At 57.7% G+C, this 26645-nt stretch overlaps 1 protein-coding gene and 1 long non-coding RNA gene across 6 annotated transcripts in view; one reads left to right on the plus strand and one right to left on the minus strand.

Annotated features, from left to right (window-relative positions):
* ZFPM1 (zinc finger protein, FOG family member 1) overlaps positions 1-26645 on the plus strand; it is a 76368-nt gene that overhangs the window by 26688 nt on the left and 23035 nt on the right. For 4 of the 5 annotated variants that reach the window (XM_071219990.1, XM_053914653.2, XM_053914652.2 and 1 more), the window contains exons 2-3: positions 4098-4226; positions 6929-7054. In XM_071219990.1, the coding sequence (XP_071076091.1) occupies positions 4112-4226; positions 6929-7054 (241 nt within the window). In that variant the 5' untranslated portion in view covers positions 4098-4111. Of the gene's footprint in view, positions 1-4097; positions 4227-6928; positions 7055-22332; positions 22439-26645 lie in introns of those variants that run through there. The other variant, XM_053914655.2, reaches the window with a different exon arrangement.
* LOC112300696 (uncharacterized) overlaps positions 1-26645 on the minus strand; it is a 56864-nt gene that overhangs the window by 8995 nt on the left and 21224 nt on the right. Inside the window, exon 4 of the long non-coding RNA XR_008425653.2 lies at positions 17440-17642. This is a non-coding gene — a long non-coding RNA (uncharacterized lncRNA). The remainder of the gene's footprint in view (positions 1-17439; positions 17643-26645) is intronic.

Genomic DNA, 26645 nt, shown 5'->3' on the forward strand with positions numbered 1-26645 from the left:
CCCCATCACCCTCCCACTATCCTCTGCCACCGCTCCTCTCATTGTGGTGGTATTGTAAGCCCCTCCCCACACACACCTTCCCCACCGCCCCTACAGCCCTGGCTACAGGGGGGTAGGAAGGACATTTATAAAATGAGCACAGGATAGTACTTAATCATAAACGCATCCCCCCACCATTTCCCAGGCCCTGCTGGTGGTGGGTGGTAGTAGCTAACAGTGATGACAGTTGATGTTTGGGGCACACATACTGTGTACCATCCCTAAGCTAAGCCCAGATACAGGTGTTGCCACATTTCATCCTGTAAGGTGGGAGTTGTGTGGTTACTGAGCACAGAAAGGTAGAGTGACTTGTCTGAGGTCACACAGCAACGACACCTCCTGCCTGGCCGTGGGTTGGCCTGGCTCAGCTGTTGGGGTCTCTGGGCAGAGAGAGTCTCACGGGGGCCAGCCAGGTTCTTTCCTAGCACAAGGCACCCAGGAAAGCACAGCATCTCAGCAATCACCTTGGCCAGCTGAGAAGCCTTCCTCCCCGAGCCCCAGGTAGAACCAGGGTGGTCACTGGGCCTTAAGTGGGGGCCATGTGGCACACTCTCTGTGCACCAAGGTTGGTGTGGGTGGAATTTGCTACGCTGTGCATCCTGGTTGTGGGCTTGTAGCAATTTGCTAGTTGGCAGTTGTCTGCTGCATTATCAGAGCTGTTTTAATTGTGCTGGAACTGAATTAGGGGCATTAGAATAAATTGCCTCAGCCGGCAGCCTCTTTCTTCACGCTCATTGTCACGCCTTTGTGCAGAGCGGACACCTTTGTTCTCCTGTAAATGGACCCAACAGGAGCTCAGGGCCTCCCTGGATGGCTTAGCCCACCTGAATGAGGCACCAAGAATGGGGGCTGTTGTCCCGAGGGTCCTGGCAGGTGTGGGGAAGGGAGTATCAGCCCCACTCCAGTGCTCTGGTCCCTGCATTCCCTGAAAGCAGATGGCTTCATACCCAGTCTCTAGAGTAGGCAACCACGGCCCTGAAATCCAATGGCCTATTCAGCAGGAGGGGCTGCAGCTCCTGGGCAACCCCTCTAGCTGTGAATGAGCCACAGAAGGCACCAGGGCTTCTGGAAAAGGGCCAGCAAGGGGGCTGACCTCAGGAATGTGTGCTGGCCACGGTAGTGGGCAGTGCCCACTCAGGGCCGATGCTGTGGGAGAGGGATCAGAGACTGGCCTCCACTGCATCCAGTGCTTTCCTGCCCAGGTGCGTGCCAAGGGAGGTTATGGCAGGTCAGGCCTCCCACCTGTCCCAGGGGCACGAGTCCGACCGGTCTGGGATGTGCCCAGCTCAACACAGAGCCTGCCTGTGTGGGCACTTTGAGGAGAGCACGGAGGCTTAGCCTAGGGCTGGTTCTGTGTGGTCTGAGTAATAATAGCTCTGAGGTGTCCTGAGGAGGCTGGGGAGGCAGAAGCTAATTCCAAAGGGCTGCAGCTGGGAAATGACCCTGCTGTCCTGCATGGACCCTCTGTTGGCCTCCAGGGTTAGGATCCATCTGCTCCCCAACCCCCCACCTACCCCTGCCTCTAGGTCAGCCCTACTCTCCCCTCAGTTTTGACTACCCCCTCCTCCTTCCTCTACCATATAGAGGCCTGTCCGGATTCCGGGCCTTAGCACAAGCCACTTCCTCTGCCCTCCTCTCAGCGTCAGCATCGTGCCAGCATCGTCCCCTCTGAGATCTGCTGGTAGCATCTCTGCCTGTTGTTCTGTCTCACCTCCCTCGCTCACCACACATTTATAATTTTCTCCTGTTCTGGTTTGGGGCCTATTGTCTGACTATCTCCCTGCTGTCCTGGAAGTCCCCACAGAGTCCAGAGGTCCCAGCACCTCTGCTTTCTAGAACAGTGTCTGCCCTCAGATGTTCGCAGAAGTCAGGAAAGGCGTCTGCCCTACCAGAGACAACTCAGTTTTCACTGCATGGCGGGCCATCACCCACCTGTGGTCAGAAAGGTGCACTGAAACACAAAGAGAGAACCAGCTTTGCACCTCCCTGCTCCGTGTAAATAGCTAGATTTTGAAAGGAAGCCTGGGAGCTCGGCACCACTTTCTGTCGTAGCCTTGTGGGTCTCCCTGACCCTCTGCCGTGAGCCAGCTCCTGGGGCCCGTGTTGGACGCTGGCAGGTGGCACAGTTGTTTCTTGCTGGGCAGTCACTGAAGCATCAGCAGGACCCATCTGCCTCCACCAGCTAGCCACCCAACCCCTTTCACCCCTGGAAAACCCCGGCAGAGCTGGAGAGTAAGGGCATTGGGACAGAGGACACTAGGGATTCACTGAGAAGCCCCCTAAAACTGGACACGTTTTGGTCCCTCTCTGTGTTTTTCTGGGGAGAAAGTACTGGATTTCATCAGATTCCCCGAGGGGTCATGGCATACAAAAGATCAGGAGCCACTGGCCACTGAGGTGTACATCCCAAACAAGTCTCCCACTGCGGCTGCTTGCTTGCCTTTAGGGACCGGGAGCTCAATGGCCCTTGAGAAGTAGCCATTCCCTTCTTCCCTGCTCAGGCCTTCCTGCCCGTGCCTTCTGTTCCTGTCAAAACAAGCCCCACTCTGCTCCTTCAGGCCCCTCTGACATGGGAATTCACAGATGTTGCCATGGCTTCTAGACTTTTCTTCTTGCTCATTGTCCTCAAGCAGCAAGAGGGCCAGGATGTTTCAGGCTCAGTTTCCTGGGCCCAGAAGCCCCCTCCCCAGCTCCATGGCTGGGGTTCATGAGTCAGGACCCTCCCCCATGCCACACCTGGGTGATGAGTGTCATCTCCCTGATAATAGGGGGGAGGGGGCCAGGCAGGTGGCTGCAGAGAGAGAAGCTGGGGGGATACAGTAAATCCTCACTTAATGTCACTTATAGGTTCTGTGACTCTTAAGGGTAATAGAACCAAGTTTCCCTAGGCTGTGACACAAAACCAGAGTTAGGTTGCCACAGCATCTCATCAACGTTATAAATAAATGATATTATTCAAGAACCTGCTGTTCATTTTTGATTTAAAAAATAAAGTACCATCCCTGTGAATGAGGAGGCTATGTATGTGTGGGAGAAGGGGGCATATGGAAAATCTCTACTTTCCTCTCAATTTTGTTGAAAACCAAAAACTTCTCTAAAAAAAACAACTTTAAAAAGAACCCATGATTGGGATAGGAGGCAGCGCACCTCAGAACCTGCCCTGGGGCCCAGGCTGAGACACAGATAGAAGGGGCTCAAGTGGTTTGGGGATCAGAACGAGGAGGGGCACCTGCTCACCAGTGTTCTCTCTGCCCACTGGCACCATCTGTCTGACCTCGGAACAAGCAAACACTGCAACCCTGGCCTGCACTCAGGGGCCTTCCCAGGGCAGCTTCGACACCCTCCTGGGGACTGGTCTGGGTCAGATCACCTGGATTCTCACCTGTAAAATGGGCTCCCTGGGGCTCCCCCTGTAAAAGCCTCCGGGGACCCCAGGCCTGTGGCACTCTGGCCCCCAGAGGTGGACTGCAGGTGCCTGTGTGCTCACCTGAGTCCCATCAGCTGTTTACCCTTTTAATCAGATTCTCTGAGCGCCTCCTGTACTAGCTGCTAGAGCCCACACTCAAGAAGCTCTCAGTCTTTGGAACCTGAGTATGGGCTGCTTCCTAGAGGAGGGGTCCAGGATAGAGGAAACAGCTATGCAAGGCCTAGGAGATGTTTGCCCACAAGGGCTACAGATGTACCCTGGGGCCCTGTAAGCCCCTGAAGTGCATAACCGTGAGACGTGGAAGGCCACAGCGGTCACATAACCTCTAGGGTCTCCCTGACCCACAAGAGTCCCCATAGCTGCCCCCATGGTTTACAGCAGAGCAGAGGGGAAAGCCTGGGTCCATTGTCCTGGCAAGAGTGGTTCATTGGGCCAGCACAGGCTGTAGGCAGGTGAGAGGTGGGGCAGGAAGGCCAGTGACCCCCCAGGTGTTGGAATTGTTGCAGGGGCCAGGTTGATATGGGGTGAGGTTTTCACATCAAGTCTTGGGGGACCCAGAGGGAGTCCCCATACTGTTGGCTGGTCCCTTGTGGCCTCTGACCCCATGATTCCCCTTGGGCTATGTCTGCAGGTTCTCTTGGAGACATGGAGGCTAGGGAAGAGGCACAGGCCACAGACATCAGCCTCCCAGAGCCAGAGGCAGCAGCATCTGAGCCCAAGGCCAAGGCAGAGCCCGATCCACCGAGCCCTTCTATTCCAGGTAAGTTGGGCAGTGGGTATAGCAGGCCGGGATCTGGCACCCGGAGCCATCCCACACCTTTTCACATTGTCGCCTGTGACTTCACGGGAGCCGGTCCCTCTGGGTTCCCACACTTGTGAAGTAGCATTGAGCTTGGTATATCTGGAGGCTAACTGTGCCTGGTAGGGCCGAGAGAAGCCTGGATGGCTCCCAGCAGGGGGCCTGATCACAGGTCTAGGGGGGCTGGGGGTAGCTGGGGAGAGGAGGCATGCACACCTTCATCAGGAGGGTCTTAGAAGTCTAGCCCCTTATACAGATGGGAAGGGTTAGATAGTGAGTCATATGGGCCACTGAGTGACCTTGGGAAAGCTATATCCCCTCCCAGCCTCAATTTACCCTCTATAAATTGGGCAGCAGGCCCTTGCCTGGCTATCAAACCTACTTCAGCACACATGGTGCTCGGCACATAGCAGGTTCTCCTATTAGGGCCTGTCACCTCATTTGCTAGGTGCTTAGGGTCACACAGCCTAAGCACCTGAGTAGGGGTCTGACCCCCCAGGTCTAGAGTCACACTGATCCCCCTGTCTCTCCACCTGCTCCCCACCCCACCCCACCCCACCCTGGAATCTCTTCTTGGGTCTCCTGGTGGCAGTCTCCCCAGTGGAGGCAGGATGAATTTATCCAGCTTAGAACAAGTCTTGGAAGGAGACACAGCCCTCCACTCAGGGCTGACAGCAGGAGGCCTGCTCAGAGCTGGTCCCAGTGGGACCTCAAGGTTGGGGCAGCCTCTTGGACTAGCTGTACCCTCAGACACCCCGAGAGACCCCCAGTAGGAGGGACCTCACTGAGGCAGAGGCACTGGGGGAGGTCAGCACCCCCGCCCATTTTCTAGATGAAGAAACTGAGGATGGAAAGCTAGTGGTAGGAGGACAGAGGGGTGAGGCCCGGCTCCCTCTCCCCTGCCTCCCCGGATCCCCACCATGGCCATGGCTGGCAGTTTTACTCCTGTTTTCATTCTATGCCACAATGCACACCCCAGCTAAGTTACCCCCACAAACTGGACCATTTGGGAGGGTGGTATGTGGGTGGGTGGGCATGGAGGGAAGGAGAGATGTGGGGTGTGGGGAACATGGAACAGAGACCCAAAGGGCACATAGAGCCACCCATGCTGCCAGTGTACAGGGAAGGGTGTACTAGGCCGCACACAGGCCCTGAGGTGGGATGGAGAGTAGATGGCAGGGGAAGGGGGGGTCTAGAAGCTGAGGAGGGGAAGGGGGGCAGGTGGATACCCCAGGCAGATCTTAGTCCCTGGCAGGGAGGTTCCTTCTCACTGTGGATGCCCCACCGCCAACATTTCCCAGTCTCAGCATCAGGGACTCCCCTAGAATGACTACAGGCCCAGGAGCCCAATAAACCTCATCCTCTGAGACCTGCTGGCCTCTGCATCCCTTTCCCACCAGCAGGCCCATTGGAGTCACCAGGGCTATACAGTGAGAGGAGGCTGGGCCAATGGGAGTTGAACCCAGGGGCCAGGGTTCCCATCACCCTCAGCTCACCAGGGACCTCCAGACCATGTGAAGGGATCATGCACCTGGCCTCTGGTGCCTGCTCTGGTTCGTTATTATCTCTGCCATCATCATCATCATCATCATCATCATCATCACCTCATATTGCTTAGTGGAGCATCAGCTTCCCTCCACAAGCTGGTCCCCAGCCCATGCTCCTTCCCTTCCTGAGCCTCAGTTTCCAAATCTGTAACTGGGCATAAGCCCCTCAGGGTGGCCGAGGGTCTGAGGGAGTGTGTGAGGGGCCCCTCGTCACCATACTATTAGATGCTGTGCACTAATGGGGAGGCCTCACAGGGGCCTTGATCTGCCAAAGGGCAAGTGGCTTGTTACTACTGGACTTTGACCTGGTGGCTTTCCTAGGGTGCCAGAGCCCCTTATCTGATCTGGGAACTGGGGCTTCATGGGGGTGGGGTGGGGAAGGAGCTGGAAAAAACAGCAGGGGTTGCACCTGGCACAGGCCGTGGTGATAATGTGGCGATGGGCGAGATAAGACAGCAGGAGCAATATCTGCCTCTCAGGCGGGCCCAGCGCAGCTCCCTCTCAGTGGCTGGAGCTCAAATGCCAGCCATGTTGATTTATAGCCAAAAATAATAGGACTTTTATACTGTGTGATTGATTTATTTGATGTTAATCATGGCCCTTATCTTGGGTATTAATAATCTGCCGGCGCATGACGTCACCAACGGGGGGGGGGCTTTTATGGGAGCTCATCGATTGGGGGCTGAGGTGGTTATCAGGCTGGCAGGGAAGGCAAATATGCCCTTTGGGCTGGAATTGGATGCAGGGCCTGCTGGAGAGGCCCCCAGCTGCCCCAGGAGGAGACCAGGAGGCGGAGCTCACACTTAACGCCTGGCCTGGGCAGGCCCCTGGCCTGGGCGTGCCTGGTAGGGCATCCTGCACTCTAATTATAACAGCAGCTGGAGTAGCAATTATTATTGCTACAATTAATGAGGGGGATTAGAGGTTTTAAAGGCCAAGGGGAAAATTGAGATGTCTGATCCTCCCCGATTAGAGCAAGCCTAGGGGTGGGTAACCTTAGGCACACACTCACCCACCTGGGCCTCAGTGTCCTTCCTGGCCACAGGGTGGGGCAAGTGGTCAGGCAACTTGGTGCCCAGAGCTTGGCAGGGCCTGATGGTATTTTCCTCTCTGCAGAAGCTAATCCCCTGCCCCCACCACCAACACCGCACCCTACATCTCCTGGAGGCCCCAAGGAAACAGAGGGACAGGAGCCAGAGATGAGTCTGGAGGAGGAAGCCAGCAGCTCCTGGAGCGGGCCAGGTAACCATATCTGCGGTCATGCCAAGCAGCATTGCCTGTCGGGATGGCCCCAGGGCTCAGTCTTCTCGCAGTCCTGGGAGCTGACCACTCTGACGGCTTGAGTGGGACAGGCCTGGCCTGCTGGTTGGAGAGGTTGGTGGCAACCCATCAGGCCCAGGCCTGTGCCTATTCCAAAGTCCAGCCTGCCCGTGGGTCCAGTGGTATTGCTGAAGGCAAGCACCAAGCCTTGCTGATGCTCAGAGCTGAATTCCAGGCAGACAGATGTGTCTTGAGCCTTCCTAGGAGGCTGAGTCTGGTCTGTCTGGGAAACAGGAGCAGGCGGTGCAGGCAGGAAAAGGCATCCCAGGAGGTGGAAACAGCCAGGGCAAAGAGGGAGGTGAGTACGTGTGGAGAACCTTCCCAGCTGGGCTAGGGATTTAGAGCCATACAGGAACTCAGGTTTGTACAGAGTAGCCCTCCCTGCCCTTGCCCTGCCCCTGCCCCTGCAGTAGCTGCAGACTCCTAGGAGGCAGGAGGTGGCTATAGACTGCCTGGCCCTGGACCACAGCAAGTGTCTTTGAGGGCGGTCTTGGGCCGATAATCATACCCACCTCCAATTTGCAATTGGAATTCTGAATTTGGAGGTCCCGCCATATGTATTCTCTCTGGGTCCTCCAACTCTGCTCATTTGTGAAGAGAAGGGAGAATGTTGGTTGTCTCTATGGTTCCTCAGTTCAGGGAACCGGGGCAGCGTACGAGAAGGTTTGGCAGGACTGCATCTGCAGGCACAGGTACAGCTTGCCATGGAGGGCTGTTACATGGGAGCTGGGGTGAAGGAGGGAGAGCGTGATCCTTGGTGACTAGGAGGATGGAAAGGAGACAGTGTACTCATGTCAGGCACATTTGTGGATACAGCAAGCATTTATTGAGCCCCTGCTGTGTACCAGACAGCTGTGAGCAAACTCCCCAGGGAGTGTGGGCACAGACGGGTGTAATAATACAAGTGAGGTTCATGACCAGTGGAAAGAAGGTACGTGATGAGGGCTTCACGTTGCTGGGGTGCAGGGAAGTCTCTGCCAAGGCGGAGGGGCACAGAGTGACCAAGGTCTCCAGGTGGGAAGTGGCAGCATCAGGTTTGGACCCACTACCTGGCTCCAGAGTCGGTGCGGGTCTATGAGCGCCACCTTCAGCTATCACCCCAGGTGGCGCCTGTCCGCCCCCTGGAGGATTGATGTCATCATCCCCATTTCACACACAGAGAAACAGGCCCCTGGAGATCAGAACCTGACCCCAGACGAGGGCTGGGGTACACCCAGGAGCTTCCTGTGCTATTTGCATTCTTGAGGGTCGAGGGGCTCCCTATCAGTGCCCACAGATATGAAGTGGGCAGCGATGGGCCGATAAGCGGCCGCTGGCCAACCGCCGTGGTGGCCACCCCCTATCAGGCCGCAAGCAGGCCGCACTTATCACCCGGCCGGGGAAGCCAGAGAGGCCCAGTGGGCTCTTATCTTGCAGGGGCCGCCTGTGCCAGTGATGGGGCAGCAGGGCCTCGTCAGGGCCCAGCTGGGTTGGTGTCCCAAGGGCACTGCCCAGCAGTGACCGCCTGGAAGTTAGGGGTGCAGCCAGTGCCTGGCCTCCTGCACCTGCAAGTCCTGTCGCTCCTTGCAAGCCGCAGGCCCTCTCTCATTCTGTTCCTCTGAGCCTCCTCCCCGTCGCGTGTGAGCATCTCTCTCCCTGTTTCTTGATCCCCAGCCGGAAGCTAGTCCCGGACCTCAAATATGAGGGAAAATGCAGCTGCTACCCTCACCAGCAGCAAGCTTGGGGGCATCAGCCACCTGTCCCCTCTGGGATGGGGCTGGCAGCTTGGACCACAGTGCACCCTACACCGTCTGGCTTTGGGCAAGTGACTGGACCCGAGCCTTGGTTTCCCATCTGGCCTGCATGAGGGTGGGAGCTGGTGGCCTCACAGAGCCCAGGGCTCAGCGCACGTGCTACAGCCCATGCTGGCTGCCATCTGCTGGTTGGGCCCCAGGCGACAGCAACCCAGTGGAGAGGCCAGGCCTCAGGGCCCCTCTCTGCAGCTGTACGGTGGGGGCACCGCAGTTGCCCTGCTTCCAACGGTCAGGGCCCTGAGCAGACTGCCAAAATAACCCCTGGGAGGCACCCCGTGGCACTGAGCAGAAGGGAGGCCTCCCCCTCCCTGGGAGGGAGGTCCTCCCAGGAGGACCTCCACACACACTGCAAAGACCAGTGAGGTCCCCTTTCCCATCCTATCATCTGCAGGCCCCATTAGCTCCTTGCCCTAGTTTCTTCCTACCACTCACTGGCTGATATCCGGTAACTCCAGAGCACCAAAATCAGGCTGAGGAGGGGTTCAGGGTATTTGTTTTCATTTTCTAAAGTTATGAGCTGTACCTGCAGCTGGCGGCTTCCTTCAAAGGGAACCCCCAAACCGTCTGAGAGCAGCAGCACAGACTCCAAGTCAGCCTGTCCAGCCTGGGTCTAAACTTTGCAGAGTAACTATGGGCAGACAGCTTGTCCTCTCTGGGCCTCGGTTTCCTCATGTGTCCAAGAGAGCTAAGGAGAGTGCCAGCCACTCAAGGGAGCTATGAGGAGGTAGCCGTGCCTGGTGCAGAGCCAGCACTGTGCCTCTGCATCAGGGTCAGGGCTGTCTTCCCTCCCTGGCAGCCTGGGTTCTTCTGGACCTGGCGGTGTCGGAGGCTGGACGGAAGGAGCCACGGTCTGAGACAACCAGAATTCTGCTCTTGGGTCGGCTGAGCTGTGCGGCCGTGGAGCAGGGAGCAGTACCTTTCACTCTTCTGTTGGTGGCGGTCATCTCAGCTCCACAGATGCCACACCCACCTCTCCCCCAGATGCCCTGGCTGCCCTAGAGCCAGATCTCCTGTCAGTCAGAGCCCAGGGTCCCAGCTGGGTCTGAGGCCCAGCTCTGCAGTGACACCACAGTGTGGCCTCTGCACTGTTACCTCCTCCTCTGAGCCACCAGTGGTAGGAGGGGGCTGGAGCAGAGGTGCCCCGAATGAGTGTTGGAGGAAGGCTGGTTGTGCCAGGGATGTTCACCCTCACAGAGCTCAGGAGACACCATTGTGCACTGTGGGTTGTGTGGGAAATACAGGGTCTTAGGGAGGGACCCGGGGTCCCAGCAGGGCAGGCAGGGCTGAGAGCATGTGGGATGGGAGGGTGCCAGGCAGAGGACACAGCCCATGCAAAGACTCAGGTAGGATCAGGGCCCAGCAAGGAGGCCCTGGGGCCTGAGGGGAAGAAGTGTGAGGGAGGGGTCACGTAGGTGGGGCCTGGTCCCAAGGGAGAGGGAGTGAGGGTGGCATCTGAGCAGAGGGGGGTCCCTCTCTGCCACAGGAAAGTGGACAAATAGACAAGGGCAGAGCAGGAGACCCACCCCGGCCTCTATGGGGAAGGGTCACAGCCCGCAGTGGGGAGGGCACCCCCAGGGCTGGAGAAGAGGACATTGGCCTGGAGCTCCCCTGGCCTGAGTCTTCAGCCCAGTTCAGAGGGAAAGGGAGCAGGCAGCAGGAAGAGGGAGAACTCAGTAGTTTTATCTTTGAAATGACCTTGTTTGCTGGAGAGGCTGGCTGTTTAAAATTCTGATATGCAAATGGATGCCAACTATAATCTATAATCCCCAAAGCCTGTCTGAGAGGGCGGCTACCCCTGCCTTTGCTCTGCCAAACTCCCTGTTCCTCAGGGGTTGGCTCCACCCGCCTCACGTCCCACCCCCACTCTGTGTCGTGTCCCCACACCTCCCACCACACTCCTCTCCCTCCCCGTCTCCACTGAACATCCAGAAGCAGCAGGTCAGACAGACAAGAGGCCCCCTTTAGTACTGAGAGCACTGAGGGTCCCATCTGATGGTGTGAGGGTCCTGGGCCTTCCACCCACCTCATGGCCCTGTCCAAGGGAGATGAAGGGAGTGGCTGCCGTGTGTGGGGCTGGGCCCCCGGGGGGGGGGGGGGTTGGCTCAGGTGTTGGGTCCCCTCCCCCTGAGAGCCCTTCAGAGCCTCTTCCACTGAGCAGCTCCTCTGCCAGTAGAGGCAGGGTGACCTCCTGCTTCATTCGTCTGACCTCCCTCCGGCCCCACCCCCACCCACTGTTCCCAGAACAGAGGACCTCCAATGAGGACAGTCTCCATCTAGCTCTCTGTCCACCTGTCTGGGAGGCAGCATAATCCAGATGCCCTGGATGCTGAGCACAGGGCTGCTCACCATGGGTGCCATACTCACTGGGGAGCAGGAGGGAAGCCAGGAGGCCTACAGGGCTCCCCACCTGCTCTGGGGACATAGAGTGGCTATGAGGGCAGCCTGAGCTCCACAGGCCCAGGAAGGAAGGAGGTGGCCAGGGGCACATTTAGTGCGCAGGGTGGTGGGTACCTATGGCCTGGCTGTGTGACCAGGGTCTCGGGAGCAGGGTCTCCTTCACCTGCACATATCTCAGAGCCTGGGACACTTTCCTGGTAAGCACTGATTACAAAATAAAGCCGACTAGGCAGAGCCTTGGGCAGGTGGGGACCAAGTGAGAAGGTGAGGGGGCCATGGGTGAGAGGCCTGTGGGCAGCAGGGCAGCCTCCTGTGCAGGACTGATTGCTGGACGGCAGCCTGGCTTTATTATGAGGGCACAGGGTGGGCAGGAGGCCTGTCCACAAGTCCCCAGACTGGCTCTGGGCAAGAAGAGTCTGAACTGGAACAGGAAGGGAAGGGGGTACAGAGTTGGGGACCACCTGCCACCCACCTTTCACTCAACACTTAGCAGCAACCTGTGTCCCGTCCCAGACTAGGTAGCAGCTGAGACATTTGTGGGACAAACAGTCCCCACAAGGGGCCATAGTCTGTCACCACCACCTCCATGTCCCCAACTCCAGGGATGCATTGGTTCTTTTCCCCCAGAAGCCAGGGCCTTTAGTGGGGGAGTGGCCTGGAGTTCCCGAGAGCTGAGACTGAGGTGAGCTCCCCTGTCTGGGACAGCCCAGTTTCAGAAGAGAGGGGCATGGGGTGGGGGTGGGGACCAATGCCCACCAAGAGAAGGACTGTGGAGCAGGGCATGACCTGGTGAGGCTGCTTTTGCTCACGCTTTCTGTGTATCGTGATTTTCTGTAATTCTTGAGGTGACTATTATCTTTCCTAATCCTGCCAGCTGTCCTGCAAGGGAGCTACTAGTTGAGCTCCACTTTATAATAGGGAAACTGAGGCCTGGAAAGAAGAAGTGACATGGCCAAGGTCAGCCGACCCCCATTGTACACAAAACTGGGATCAGAGAGGGCTCGGCCTATTAGGTGGGAGGTGTCTCTAGGCTTCATTTTAGTGTCTCCCCTTCCCTCTCTGCCTCCACACATTGCTCCTGGCCGGCTGTGTGATCAGGGCCCCAGGAGCGACACCCCCTTTACCCATCAATGTCTCAGGGCCTAGAGCTTTTTCTTGGTGACCTCTGTTTACAAAATAAATCCAGCTGCCCAAATAGTGGTGTCACCTTCTCTGTCCCAAGCTCCATCCCCAGCCCTGAAGGGATTGATGGATAGGCTGGCTGTGTTCCCACCGCACTGCAGGTCAGAGAGGGAACAGCCAGATGGTCAGAGGCAGGTCAGCACCATACCCCTAACCCCTCCCCCACCCCCACGCTGAGGCCTAAAGGACAGGTTGGCACTGGGTCAAGGCTGACCGAGCACAGAGCTGGCAATGCATAAAGGCCCCAAGATTTTCGGTGTGGGTGTGGCCCAGGCATTGGAGGCTGGAACAGGATTGGGGAGAGGATGGATGGGGTGGGCATGAGTCAGGATTTGAGCTCAATGCCATGGACTGTTGGGAGACACCTCCATTTTCTTGGCTATAAAATGAAGGGTTTTAAGCAGGGTATGTGGTCAGCGGCCACATAGCAAGTAGGTTGAGAGTAAAGCGGCTGCTGTAACGGGCTGGAGGAGGCATCTGTCAGCTGTTTCCTGCCCAGGGACTGAAGCCTGGTTCCCCCATCCCCAGGGTCCCCAGGGGGCCTACTGGAAGCTGGGAATCCTCGCCCTGGAGTGCGAGCGAGGGCGTAGGGCCGACTATCTGGGCCGTGCTCGGCTGACTAATCTTGCTGCCTGGAGTTTCTATGCAAACCTCAAGGTTTGTTATCGGGCAGTGGGAGGGCAGGCGGTGGAGGCAGGACGGCCTGTCCTGATGGACAGCCTGGGAGATGGGCCGATACTGCCCGGCCACAAGTCCCCTCCCGCCAGCTCGGCATGTGTGGGTGGGAAAAAATCATTTCAGCTATTTTGCTTTATCACCAGGCCTGGCATTGCAGCCTGATAGGCCTATTTGTCTTAGATTAACAGATAGGGGAGGGCCACAGGAGGGGGGTAATGGCTGATGTCAGGGGTCAACCTGGAGTCAGCCTCTAGAGACCAGACTCAGTGGCATGGTCAGGAGCCACCTCTTTCTGGGTTTCCCAGGGACGGGGGTCCATACCAGGTGCCCCGGTGGGCTCTACATCATCCTGACTTCCCCATGTTATAGCTGAGCAAACTGAGACTCTGGGAAATGGAGCAGAATCCTGAGGAGGGGTCTGTGTGTCCCCGCAGCGGACCATCCTTTTTTCCTAGGTGTTTTCCTGAGCACCTGCCAGGGGCCAGGCACAGCACAGGTGCCAGCAGAAACGGACTCTCTCCTGTCCTCATGGAAATGTGTTGTGGAGGTGACACAGTCCGTAGAACCGGAAGAGCATAGGTGTACAGCCCAGGCGTGGGCAAGAGAAGGGAAGGCGGTTATTTATTCACTCAACAAACACATGTGTCTTAAGTTCCTGCTTGGTACCAGCAGAGTCCCAGCACCCAGGGAGCTTATGTTCTAGTCAGGGAGACAAAGACTAAATAATAAGGGGAAAAAAATGACATGTGTTCAAGGGGGTGAGGTTCTGGAAGAAGAGAAAGAAGGGGAGCAATTCTATACTGCATGGCCAGAGTAGGCCTCCCTGAGCCCATGTTTGAGCAAAGACCCGAAGAGTGCGGGGAACCAGCTGCTGTCTGGGGACAGTGTGCCAGGCGGAGGGCACGGGGCAGGCACAAGCCCTGACCAGAGCATTTGGATTAGGTCTGGAGTGAGTGTGGAGCCCGGGGGCCCCATCTCTAGTGGTTATCTTGTAAACAGAGTTCAGAGGTCACAGGCTTTGGCCAGCACTGGCTGAGGGTGGCTGGCTGACTGGTGGATAGCTCGGCTGCCCGCCCACCCCCCCCGCACCCGGGGCCCCAAGCTCTTTCCATGATCCCTCGCCAGAACACTGGTCCCTGGTAGGATAGGGACCCTTCCTACCCTTGAACCCTTAGCCTGTGTCCACCACCAAAGCTCAGGACTGCCCACCTCTCTGAGTAAGGCCCTGTGGGCAGACCCCGGAACATGAGCCCATGGCCTCTCCTTTGTGGCTGGCCTGGCCCATATGGATGCTGCCTCCTGCATTGCCCCTGGGGCTTGGCACCCAGCCGCACACAGCACCCCAGAAGAGCCTTGTGCAGAGGGACTTCTGGAATAAGACCACCCATGCCCTCTCTAACTGGGAGGGAAACTGAGGCACAGAGCTTGCCCCTTCAGCCCTGGGAAGCCCCTCACTGTGTTCAGCAGTTCCTCAACCTGGCGGAGCTGACCACCCGGACCCTACGTCAGCCCTGCCAGGGCAACTGCCCCTTGGCCTGGTTCTGACTTTGACCTCTTCCCCCACCAAAGATACCTAGGCCTTGGGGTCACAGGTTGGGGGATGGTCAGAATATGTGGGAGGAGCAGGCTGTCAACAGGCAGCTCTTTGTAAGACTACCAGCATCCCACCCAACTACTCCACAGGAGCTTAACCCATTGGCTCATTCACTCATACATTTACTTATTGAGTGTCTCCTGTATGTTGACCCCTGTTATAGACACTGGGGGTATAGTGTGAGCAAAACAGACCAGCTGCTCCCCACCAGAGCTGAAACCTGCAGCACAGAGAGCAGTCCTTGTGGGACGCAAGCCAAGCAGGGAATGCAGACAGGAACGGGGATGTGGGCAGGGGACTGAGGCAAAACCGCCCCTCATCCTCTAGTGTTCAGAGCTCAGCAGATCCCAGGTCATCAGCCCCACAGAGCACACTGTGCAGAAACCCTGCATGCAGGGCAACCTGCCGGGGAGACAAGGGCCGAGCAGGAGGAGGTGAGGGCTGTTGCCTGAGCTGGTTGCTGTGTGGGGAATGGACTGTAGGGGTTCAGGGTGAACATGGGAGACCCATGAAAAGGCTGAGCCTGAAACTTGGCATCAGATGCTGGACTCCCTGTTTACAGATATGGAAACTGAGGCCCAGAGAGGCTGAGCAGCTGCCCCAGGGCCACTACTGGAAGATTGAGAGTTGAGCCTGAAGTTCACCTACCAGGGAGTGGCCCTAGCCCACCCTCTCCTGGCCTGGCCCCAGGGGATTCTGAGGGGCTCCCAGGGCCTCTTCTCAGCGGGTGCAGACAGTGTGCAGGTGGAGGGTGAGGGGGCAGCTGGTTGCCCCGCGAGGAGCGTGGCTGGGGCCCAGTTCCTCGGCTGTCCCGGTGTCTGGGGGGTCTGGGCCTGGCTGCCTGCCCATGCTGCCCGCTGACCTCACTGGCCTTCCGGGAGCGCCTATCTGTGGCCAGGGCAGCCTATCTTGGCTGCGGGTGCTAATCAAGCCTGGCTTCCTCCTCCGCCCTCCCGCTGGCTTCCTGCCTCAGCCAGCCCACCCCGCCAGTCGTCTGTGTGTCTAAGCATCAGCCTTTGCCTGGCCTGACCCTCCCAAACATCATTGTAGTGCAGGCCCACCTGCCCCCACCTGGGGAGCCCCTGGAGCCTTGGCTACTCCTTCCAGAAGTTTCCCTCCCTGTCCTCCTCCTGGGCCCTCCTGGGCCCAGACTGAGACCCACCACAGCCTGGCTGTTGTTGCCTGGGATGTATCAGCTTACTCCTCTGAGCCTCCTAGGAAAACAGCCCCTGATGCACACAGAGGACCCCATGGGGACGGTGGGTTAGCCACTGCTGCCCCAACTACCGCTGTTCCTCTGTCAGTGCCGGTGCTGGTGCTGGCATGATCCCTCCTCCCGGCACCGGTGCTCCTGCCGTCACTCATCCCAGCGCTGTCGCTGTTGTTGGGACTAGAACTGTCACTCACTGCTAGCACTGACCCTGGGTGCTCATATTAGTGCTCTCACTGTCACTAGCACTAGTATTGTTACTGGCCCATTACCCCTTGCTGTCACAGCCCCCCTGGCATCTAGCTGTCACCTCTCTCACTGGGAGCCTTGGGACCCCCTCACCCCTCCCCAAGCTCAAGCTGCTCCTCTGTGGGACAGGGACAGGATATTCGGGGGTCTGGCAGTGCCAGGACGGCTGGGACAGGCCGGGCAGTGCAGGGCTGCGGGAAGGCAGCCCATGCGATGTGGTGGTTCTAAGCACACTCAGGGCTGTGCCGTGCCCGGGGCTGCGGTCCCCAGGGCTTGGTGTTGGGCTCTCCCTGGGGTCATGCAGCCTCGGCTGGGGCATGTCAGGGTCACCATCAGGCGGTTCCCTCCCTGTACCAGCTGTCTCTCATTGCCCAGAAGAGACAGAGGCAGCCTGCTGTCAATCATAGGCAGCACTGCCCTCGTGCCAGACATTGTCATGGGGTCTCCCTCGGCCCCAGGAGTGGGCTCTTTGATCACACCCACTTGACAGATGAGAAAACTGAGGCTGGATGAGCTGCAGTGGCTCTCTCAGACCCAGGATGGGAACCAGGCCCCCACTGACCCTACAGGCCGAGCCAGCCACTTGCCCTCCCCGCCATGTGATTTAACACTTCGTTCTCGGAGAACTCCTCCCCCTGCTAGGCGAGCTGGACTCCTTATTTATTTATTTATTATTATTCTATCTCTGTGCATAACTTTTGATTTCCTCACTGCGTTTTTCCATTACGGCAGCGGTGGACGTGGCCGATAAGATCGGTCCCCAGAGATGGGACAAAGGGGCCGCCATCAGCTCGAGGGCTGGTCATATCCTGCCCGAAAGGGCCAAGCGGGGCCTGAAATGAGGCACGATGCTATCTCGGGGGCTTATTATGTGTCGTAGTGAGGAGGGGGCCCTGCCTGCCTCGGCCCCTGCCCCCACCCTGCCAGAAAATGCCTTTGCCCCTCTAGACAGACTCCTGTGTCCCACACATCCTCAGCCCCATCCCTCACAGGATCCCCGAGCGCCCTCAGCAGTGGGCTCTTGGAAGGGTTTTGGCCCTAGGCTCCCATCTGGGCCATTCCAGTGCCTCTTGGCCTCCTGGGCTGTTCTCCAGCTTCCCTGAGCCTCAGTGCTGGTGGCTGTCACCCAGACTCCCCCTGCTGCCTGGAGCTGCTGGGTGCAGTGGGCTCTAGGGACCTGCCCCCCTTCCAAAAAAGCACTTACATGCCAGGTGCACAGGCTGGATCCCGCATGGCCCTGTGATGCTCTTGCCTTGACTCAGCAGTTCAGCTTCTCGGAATTTATCCCAGAAAAATAATCTCAGCGTGGACAGGCATAGGGTGGCGAGGATAGTCATCATGCCGTGTTGAAGATAGCAAACCATTTGTATTTATTTATTTATTTATTTTTGCTGGCCTGCAGAATTTCTACAAGAGAGAGAAATGATTCTAAAAGTAGCAAATTCTGCGCAGATGTCCCCACTGCTCCGCCATCATGTTCATGTCCTGCACACACAGTAGGTCAGATATGCCCAGGGTCAAAGGCCATGGGCAGGACCAGCAGACCTGGGGCTGTCATAGGGCAGTGCCACCACCACCCAGTCCCTTCCTGGGCCCCTGAGCTTTACTGGTCCTGCCAATTCTACATGTCCCACTCCAGGGCCCGGGGACCTTGCTGGGTCACAGAGGGGACATGCAATCATCTTGGCAAACCAGAGACGGAGTGGAGGTGGGAGCAAGCACCATGCCCTCAGACAGGGACCCCCGGTGGAGCCTGGCCATGGACTCAGCTAGATGGGCAGCATGGTGCTTCATTCAGGGCCCAGCAGGGAGCCCCAAGAGTTCCTGAGCAGAGAGGTTCAGCTGTGTCTAGGGTGGGGGCCAGCCCGTGTCTGCTGTGTGCAGGGCAAGGCCCTCTGTACTCCAGTCCTCACCTCTCTTCCCCAGCCCTGCCCTGCCCTGCCCTAGTCATTGTTCTCCCCACTGCCTCCTCAGGTGCATGAAGCAGGGCAGAGTACTACTGGACAGGGTCTGGGGCCTGGGTGACAACTCAGTCATCTGCCCCACTGTGTGTCCAGATCCTCTCTGACCCTCAGTCTCCTCATCTGTAAAAGAGAATACCAGTTTCTATGGCATGGGGAGGTTTGAGGATTGAGTTGATCAGTTCTGTGGAAGCAGGTGTCAGCTGGTTTTGCATAATGCAATGAACACACTCAGCTTTCACAAGAGGGGACTTTAACAATTCCCGGGACCGGTCTCCTACTAGGTTGTCCCTAGGGCTGTGGGGCGCTGGGCAAGCCAGAGCCCTCCCTACAGGCCTCAGCCTCCCTCCCCCTGTGTAAACGCCTCCTTTGTGGGCAGAGCAGATGGGAGGTACTTGGCGCTCATAAAGGGTGAGCAGGTGTCTTTTCTGGAATGGTCTTTGTAATCCCTAAGGGGCTCGCCCTGCGTAGGTAGTGGCAGTGTTATAGTATTTTCCAGTGCCTTGGCTTTGTGCCCACTGCTGCCCCCACAGCAGGACAAGGCTGGGGCTGTGCCTGGTGCCTCAGCAGTGGCAGTGGGCCCTCCCTTCACCCTTCCAACCACCCAGCCTCTGCCTAGACCCTCACTCACCCCCACGCCACCTGCCCATTTACCGAAGAGGGTCAGGGCCCTGTGTGGACCATGTCCCAGCCTGGTTCAAGGAGCAGGGCAGAACAGCCGGTCTGGGAGCTAAGAGGTGGTGAGCTGGAGGCTAGACGAGAAGGAAGGGCCCCCTCAGTGGTACTGGCCCCTGGAAAAACAGGGGACAGGGGCCAGGACGCCCAAGCTGATAGGGGCCAGATAAGCTATTTGCACAGGAGGTATTTTCTTTGCCTTATCATACATCCTGCTTCCAGCCCGCCTACAGGATGAGGCAGGGCCGGGAGAGTCAGGGACCCTGACCCCAGTGCACAGGCCTCAGGGTCTCCCAAGATCAAAGTACCAGGGCCCGGGAGCTGAAGGGGCTTCCTCTCCCCACTTTGCAGGTGGAAAGACTAAGGCCCAGAGACCAGGACAGCTAGCTTCTTAAGAAGGCAGCTAGCTCATGAGTCCTTGAGCTTTAAGGCACCCAGGAAGCTGTGGCTCTCTGGCTCCATCCAGGGTGGGGAGCAGGAAGGGGCCTGTTGGAAAACTCAGTGAGGTCAGGGCAGGTCCAGGGCCCAGCACACTGACCCTGAGGAGTCTCCGGCCCACCACCCACCCCATGGCTGCTCCTGCCAGTCAAGCTGGTGCTCTTGGCGGTGCCTGGGGGAGGCCAAGTATCTGGGACACATCCCACCCTAAGGAGTCCCACCTTGGGGGTTCAGATGGGGTGATCAGAGCTCTAGACCATCCCCCACCACAACCTTCCCCAGGAATCTAAGCTGCCTACAAGGCCTCAGAAAGGGCACCTCTGGGCCTGAGTGTGGCACCCCTGTGACCCCTGCTGCCCAAGGCCTTGTCCCACCTGAGCCCTGCAGACCCACCCCACCCCCCACTTTCCCTAGTGCCACCGCTCACCGGGATAGGTCTCCGGGCCCAATAGCAGTGAAGGGAGCCTGGCCCCACCCTGCTCTCTGGGCTATTCCCAGGCGGTCCCAGCTCCACCATTAGCCGGGGCCAGGGTTCAGCCCGATAAAGATGGGCTGTTGTTCTGTATCAAAAAATCAATAATCCCTAGTGATGTTCCAGTGATAGGGAGAGAAGTTCACAGGCACCAGCTGGCAGATGGGGTGGGGGCAGGGCTGGGGGCTCCAGCACCTGAGGCTGCCCCGCCCCCACCCGCCCCCTGTTCATCCCTCACCTGGCTGGCAGGCAGGCCAATCCACGGTGGACTCCAGTCCCCGTAATCCCCCTCCTTGCCCTCCACCTCTTTGTCAGTGGGCAACCGGAGAGCCACCCCTGTGAGGAAGCCCGAAGTGGCCAGGCCCTTCCCCAGGGTCAGGAGGGGAGGTGGCTGGGAGGTGAGAACAGACACAGAGGGGAGGCTGGCATGGGGCCCCTCTCATGCCCAGCAGGACCAGCTGCGCCATCTCCCAGACCTATGCTTGCTGATTGGACTGGAATGCCCAGTTCTAGTTCTACCTCCTACCACCATCCTCCAGACACAGCTACTTGCCGGGTCCCCAGCTCTGTAAGGGCCATCAGAACACATCCCTCGGCAACCCCAGCCCAAGGGGCTAACATTCTAGTGGAGAGACAGAGTTAATAAAATACAAGTGTCAACTCCGCAGTGCTGGGGGTAGTGGCACTCAGGGTACAACAAGGCAGGGGGCAGAGGGGGTGGTGGCCAAGGGCATCGACGCTGCTGCATGCATGAGGTCATTCAGGCACACAGAGGCCCTGGAGCGTACCCCTACCCTGCCCCTGTGGTGGTCACTGTGCCTGCACCCACAAGCCCACACTGCAGCCAGCAACATGCCAGCCCCCTCTGCCGTTGGCTCCCAGTAATGTCGCCTGCCAGCTCTGCCTGGTCTCAGCCCACCCTGTGTTGTGCAGCTGCTGTGCAGAGCTTGACAAGAGAGGGGAGGTTCAGGAGAGGGTGCTTTGCCCAGTGGGTGGGCATTCAGCCCACGTCCAGTGGAAAGAAAGCTTTAGGTTTGTACAGTGGGCTGGGCAGGCCACCCTAGTTCTCTGGGCAGCTGTGCCCCCACTACAGGAGGAGGTCAAGACTTATTTTGCCCCCTGCAACCAGCCACTGGGAACACAGGGTCTGTGGGAAAACTCTTAAGAAGGCTCTGGGCTTGAAGCCCTTTGCAAAACTCTGACCTGGAATGAGAGGGAAACACCCCCTCCAGGGAGGACTCGGGCTCTGTGCACTGTCCTAGCCTGAGCTCTGGGCTGGCTGGTGCTAGCAGAGGCTGGACACCTGTCACCATGCCCAAAGGCCAGCAGGAGCCACACTGGGCAGAGAGTACCAGGGTACAGGCAAAGAGGCCAGAGACGTCCCCAGGCGATGGTGGGACCAGGACACCCAGGAGGCCCTGCGCAGGGGTTTGGGAGGTGCGCAGGAATTTTCTCTGACTTTCCCCACCAGTGAAATGGACGGATGCTGGGCTTGGTCACAGTCACATCCACATCTCCAGTGCTAGGGACTCAATATCATAAAATAATGCAGAAGTGATCTGATGGAAGTGCGGCCAGAACCAGGGCAGGGGGTGGGGCACCACCCAGGGAGACAGTCACTGTGCAAGCAGCCCCGGCGCAGGCTGGCACGGTTACTGGCCTTCAGGAACCAGAGCCTGGCTCTGTCACAGCATCTACTATCTCCCTCCCAAACTGTATGTGAAACCTTATTTTTAAATGACAACAGCAGGTCCCCGTTTTTATTCATGTCCTCAGCTCACAGCTCCCGGACCCTCTGGCATTGCTGTGGGGGTCTGGGCCCTCTGAGGGGCTCTGTGGGGATGCCCAGGCCAAAGGCAGGTGGAAACCCTCACCCGGGCCATGAGTCACTGATCCGCTGAGGCTCAGGTGGCTTTGCTTCCAAGGTTCCCTCACTCCTGTCCCCACTGCCTCCCTCCAGAGCAGCACGTGCTAGATTATTCTATTCCTTCCACCTTGGCCATGCCAACTGCCACAGGGCCAGGGTCCTGGGCCAGGGCCTGGGAGACAGCCTCAGCACTGGGGTGAGGCCTATGCACACAGCCTGGGCATCAGAATTGTTTACTCCCCTGTCAGCACAGTTGCTCCCACCTGTGAAATGGGACCAGGACTGTGCTGTGGCCTGGAGTGCGCCCGCCGTGCACTGGGCCAGATTCACTGTGAGAAAGGGCACACGGCCTGGGTTAGGGTCATGTATTTGGGGTCAGAGGGACCTGAGCTTGATTGGTTCTCTGTGCCATTTGCTGGCCATGTGACCTCAACCTTACCAAGCCTTGCTTCCCTGGACTGGCAGAGAGCATGGGAAAGGGACCACACTATTTTTCCCCAAAGCTTTTTAAGCCATGTTCTCTCAACACTGAGTCCTCATAATTCATAGATGAGAGCTAGAGGCTTGAGATGGGGCAGGATCTGTCCAAAGGTATGGTGGCCACTGGTGATGGAGCCACAGCTAAATTTAAGCTCTGCTTCTCTTTGTTTCCTGGTTTGACATTCAGGTGTGGCTTGATCCAGGGGACATACTGGCTGACTGGTGCCCTGTAGCTGTGGGTCTCCGGGTCCTGAGGCCCTGGGTTATGTGGGCGTGACCACCTTTTTCGTGCCCTGGAGGATACGAGAAGGTCAGCACCAAGCCTGTGAGCAGTGCAGCTGGGAGTCACTACTGCCACACCCTGAGGAAAAGCAGCCCAGATGGGAAAAGCTACACAGCTCCTGCAGACAGGCAGGCCTGGGGGACAACTGGCAGCAAGGGTGGGCCTCATGGGAACAAACAGCAAGCTGTCCTAAGTCCACTGTGACCTTGCCAGTTCACCCAGACACAGCCCCACAGCCGTCCTCATGCCCCAGGACGAGGGTCTGCCATTTTCACATGGGAACCCTGAGCCAGGTGCCCCCTCCTCTGGGCCATGTTGCCACACCTTTAAATGGAAGCAAAAACAGGGGCCCACAGAACAAGACTAACCTCTTCATCGGGCTTTCAGGTAGTCTTCATCGGGTAGTCTGTCCCCTTGGCCACCAGTCCTGTTCTGTGTTTTGAGCCCCAAAGACCATGCCAAGGACTTTGGGGGCTTTAATCATGTCCTGCACAATCTTCAAGCCATCTCCCCCAAACTACCGCCTCAAATAAATGTCATTAAATTAAAAAAAAAAAAAAAAAGAACAGGGACCAAAAGGGTGGGGCTGAGCGCATGGGAATGTTCCAAGAAGCTGATGGAACTTGCCTTCCCCCAGCCATTTCTCCCCAGGCCTGAATTTGACCCCTCCAGCCAGATCACAGGAGGGTCCCATGTGAGGCAGGCCACAGCATGCACGTGGAATAAACCTTCCCCTCCCAGCGCTCACAGAGCAGCAGGGAGGGTGACCAGCCATGGGCCCCAGACTCTCATGGCCTCAGGTGGTGCCACCCCATCTAGAAGGCTCGACTTGCACCTCACAACAACCATCCAGGAGCTGGCCTTCTGTGCCTGCCTGTGACCCCTGTTCGTATGTCCATGGGACCAGGGCTCTGCCCACACCCCCATGGGTGGCTCCCAAATCCTCCAACATGCCGAGGCCAGGGTGCCCAGGCAGGCAGGTAGTGGTGGCTGCAGCTGTGTTCCAACACCATGGCAGCCACCATGGGCTCGGAAGAGAAGACTGGTGGTCATGTGGCACTGTACCAGAGCTGTCAGGGACCCCGTCCCCACTGAGAGCAGGCACTTTTAGAGATGGGGCCCCGGCCCAGAGGGGCTGAGAGCCTGGCTGAGGTTATGTAGAGACTGCACTTGGCCCAGCTGGAACCCCGGGCCCACTCGCGGGCCGTGCTTCTGTGAGTGCTTATTGAGCACTTACTATGTGCAGGCCCTGTCCTTCATGTACCATATTTATTATGTCTTTCCAACTTGCAATGACCTGGGAGGCAGGTGCTCTTATACCCCATTTCACACAAGCGGAAACAGAAGCGAGAAAAATGACCTGTCCAGCTGGGAGATGTTAGTGGTAGGATACCAACACAGGTTCCAGAGCCTAGGTCAATTGCTAAAGCTGCAGAGTAGACAGACCCTGAATGGTGGTGGCCACCAGCCACTCAGCCTCCTCCTCCCTTTGCCCTTGTTTCTGTCCTTCTAGGGCTTCAGCTGCCATCCAGCTCATGGCTTTCCCAGTCAGAAGGGCCAAGTTGAGGACTGGAAAAGGGCTGGACCTTAGAGCAGGTGACCTCAGCCAAGTCACATCACCCTTAGTAAAAGGGGCACAGTCCTCAGTGCTCTAGATCATGGGGGTGGGTCCAGTGAGGTACATCTGCGGTGGGAGGGGCCGAGCAGGCGTGTGAATGAATGGGTCTGGAGAACACCTCATTGCAGGAGAACTTGTTCCAGCCGATAGAGGGGCCAACCATGATCTGCTGTGTGACCTTAACAGAGCTACTTGCCCTCTCTGGGCCTGGTTTCTACACTGGTACAGGATGTGTTAGAAATACATTCTCTCAGGGCCCACACAGTCTCCAAGCCAGCTCCACTCTTGTCCCAAACCCAGGAAAACTTTTAAAACCCTGCCGAGTGGAAGGGGGTACTGCTCATCCTGGGATTTTCCTCCTCTCTCTCCCTCCCTCTCTCCCTCTCGCTCCTTTTTCCCTCTCTTTTCTATGACTTTTATCAAAGGCAAACAGCATGATCCCTGAGATAGGGACACTCCCCACAAAGCCAGGGCCAGCTGGCCCACAGGAGCCACAGGGCGGGGCTGGGTGGGAATGATGAGGCTGATTAGGTAAGTGGGTGCTGGCAGTGACTCTAGGGTGAGCACCCACATACTGATCCCATAGCCCACCATTCCAGGCAGGGACTGCCCAGTGGCTGGACTCTGCTCTGGAGGCCATCAGCCATTAGCATAAAGGAAGGGCCAGTCAGCAGTGTGCAGGAGGCAGCCCCTAAGCTCGTGGACACTCCAGGAAACCTACAGAGCTGCCCCAAGTCAGAGTTGCAAGCCAGCCTGCTGGGGCCATTGCTCAGGGGGAACACTGAGGCCCAGGAAGCCAGGCACAGTGGGCTCTGGAGCTAGGTGGTCCAGTTTGGAGCCCTGGGTCTTCTGTCAGAAAGGAGCTCAGGCCTGGCAGGTCTGGGCGGGCACCCGCTGTGCAGCCCTTAGGGAGTTGCTCCAGCTCTCTGGGTCCCCTCTGTGGGATGAAGTGGGAGGAGTGGAACCCTTCACTGGCCTGTTCAGGTTGCTGAGGGAGGGTACCACACGCTCCAGGGCGGGGCAGAGCTGGGGCTGAAGCTGAGGGCAGCAGCTCAGGGGCAGCCCGGGGCTGGGCCTGAGGAGGAAAGCAATGCTGGCCACATCTACCCACACTTGGACCTCTACTTGAACAACTGCCAACCCAGCAGGTAAACTGAGGCTCAGTGAGAGGCAAGCAGAGGCAGGCCCTGGCCCCGGCACTTTGATCCCAGACCCCAATTCTTTCCCCCAGCCACCCCTCCGCCAGGTTTCCAGGAGTGGGTCTAGCCGGCCTGGGTGGCAACACTCAGCCCTGCCTCCCTTCACCATCCCTGTGGGATGCCATTGAGGGTTTTGAGACCTAAATAGACGTGTAAATCATATTTTTTCATCTGGTTGCTCACAGATGCTTGGGGGTGAGATTGAATCCCGTGCTGCATGTTTGCTGTGGGAATAATGCATGGCTGGTTGTTTACCAGAATAAATTATTTTTTGTCCTGATGCTGTCCTATAGTGATGGGCTCACCCTCATGGGGGTGGGGGGTCCACCCAGGCATCAGGGCCTGCCCTACCTCCAGAGGGGGCCATCAGCAAATGGGGAAACTGAGGACAGCAGGAAGTTAGCCACGGGACAGAAGAGCTCAGAGCTGGCCCACAGCACCCACCCACCCCCACCTCCTCTTCAGCAGCCCCTCTATCCCCTGTCTTCTCCATCGCCTCCTGCCTCGGCCCAGAAAAGGGTGTTGAGGCCCTGGCCATGACCTCCCACCTACTTACTGTGTACCTTGGGCTGGTTGCTTAACCTCTCTGAGCCTCAGTCTCTCAATCTGTACACTGAGGAATAAGTTCAGTGTGGCTAGGAGGAATCTCTGTAAATTGTGCCAGGCCCTTGGCTAAGGCTCAATAAATGACCAGAAACCATGTGAAGATTGTGACTTCTTGGGGTAAATGGCATTGCCCTCATTCTCCAGCTGAGGGGCTAGGGACCAGGGTAGATAGAGAAGAGTTGGCCAGTACCTGGCTGGAGCTGGGGAAGAGAAAACAATAGATATGGGTCACAGGAGGCTTCTGGGGATGAGGACACCTCCACCTGGAAGCCTACTCTGACTGGCGAACCATTAGAGATGTTACCATCTGTGTTTCCTCGAGGACAGATGCTGTGCCTCCTTTGTCCTTTCCCCAGGTGCCCACATGGGTGAACACTGAGACATGAGTCCAGAGACCTAGGTTTCAGTCCCACCTTTAACCTGAGCTCGTGGTGTGGCTTGGGTGCTCCTGGGCCTCTGTGGGCCCTGGGTTTCCTGTCAGTGTGGTTGGGAAGTGGCCGTCTGCACAGCTACCACTGTCTGGGTCCTCCAGCTCTTACAGAGGCTATTTAAAAATAACTGCATTTTCCTGCCTGTCACTCTCCCTGTCAGCTGTCACCCCTGGTTCAGCGTCTCCCACCTCTTAGCCCCTCGCCCTTGCTTATTTCTGCCTTCATTCATTCTTGGCCTTGAACTGAACCCTCATGAGATACCCAGTCTGCCAGAAGTAAGTGGTCTCACCCACCCCACTTTTCTAATGCAGTTTTACTTGTGGTTGGAAGGGGTCTCTGTGAGGTACTAACTGCACTTTAACGCCTGCTTGACCCTCTTC

The sequence above is a fragment of the Desmodus rotundus genome, chromosome 12 (assembly GCF_022682495.2).
Source record: "Desmodus rotundus isolate HL8 chromosome 12, HLdesRot8A.1, whole genome shotgun sequence".
NCBI lineage: Eukaryota > Metazoa > Chordata > Mammalia > Chiroptera > Phyllostomidae > Desmodus > Desmodus rotundus.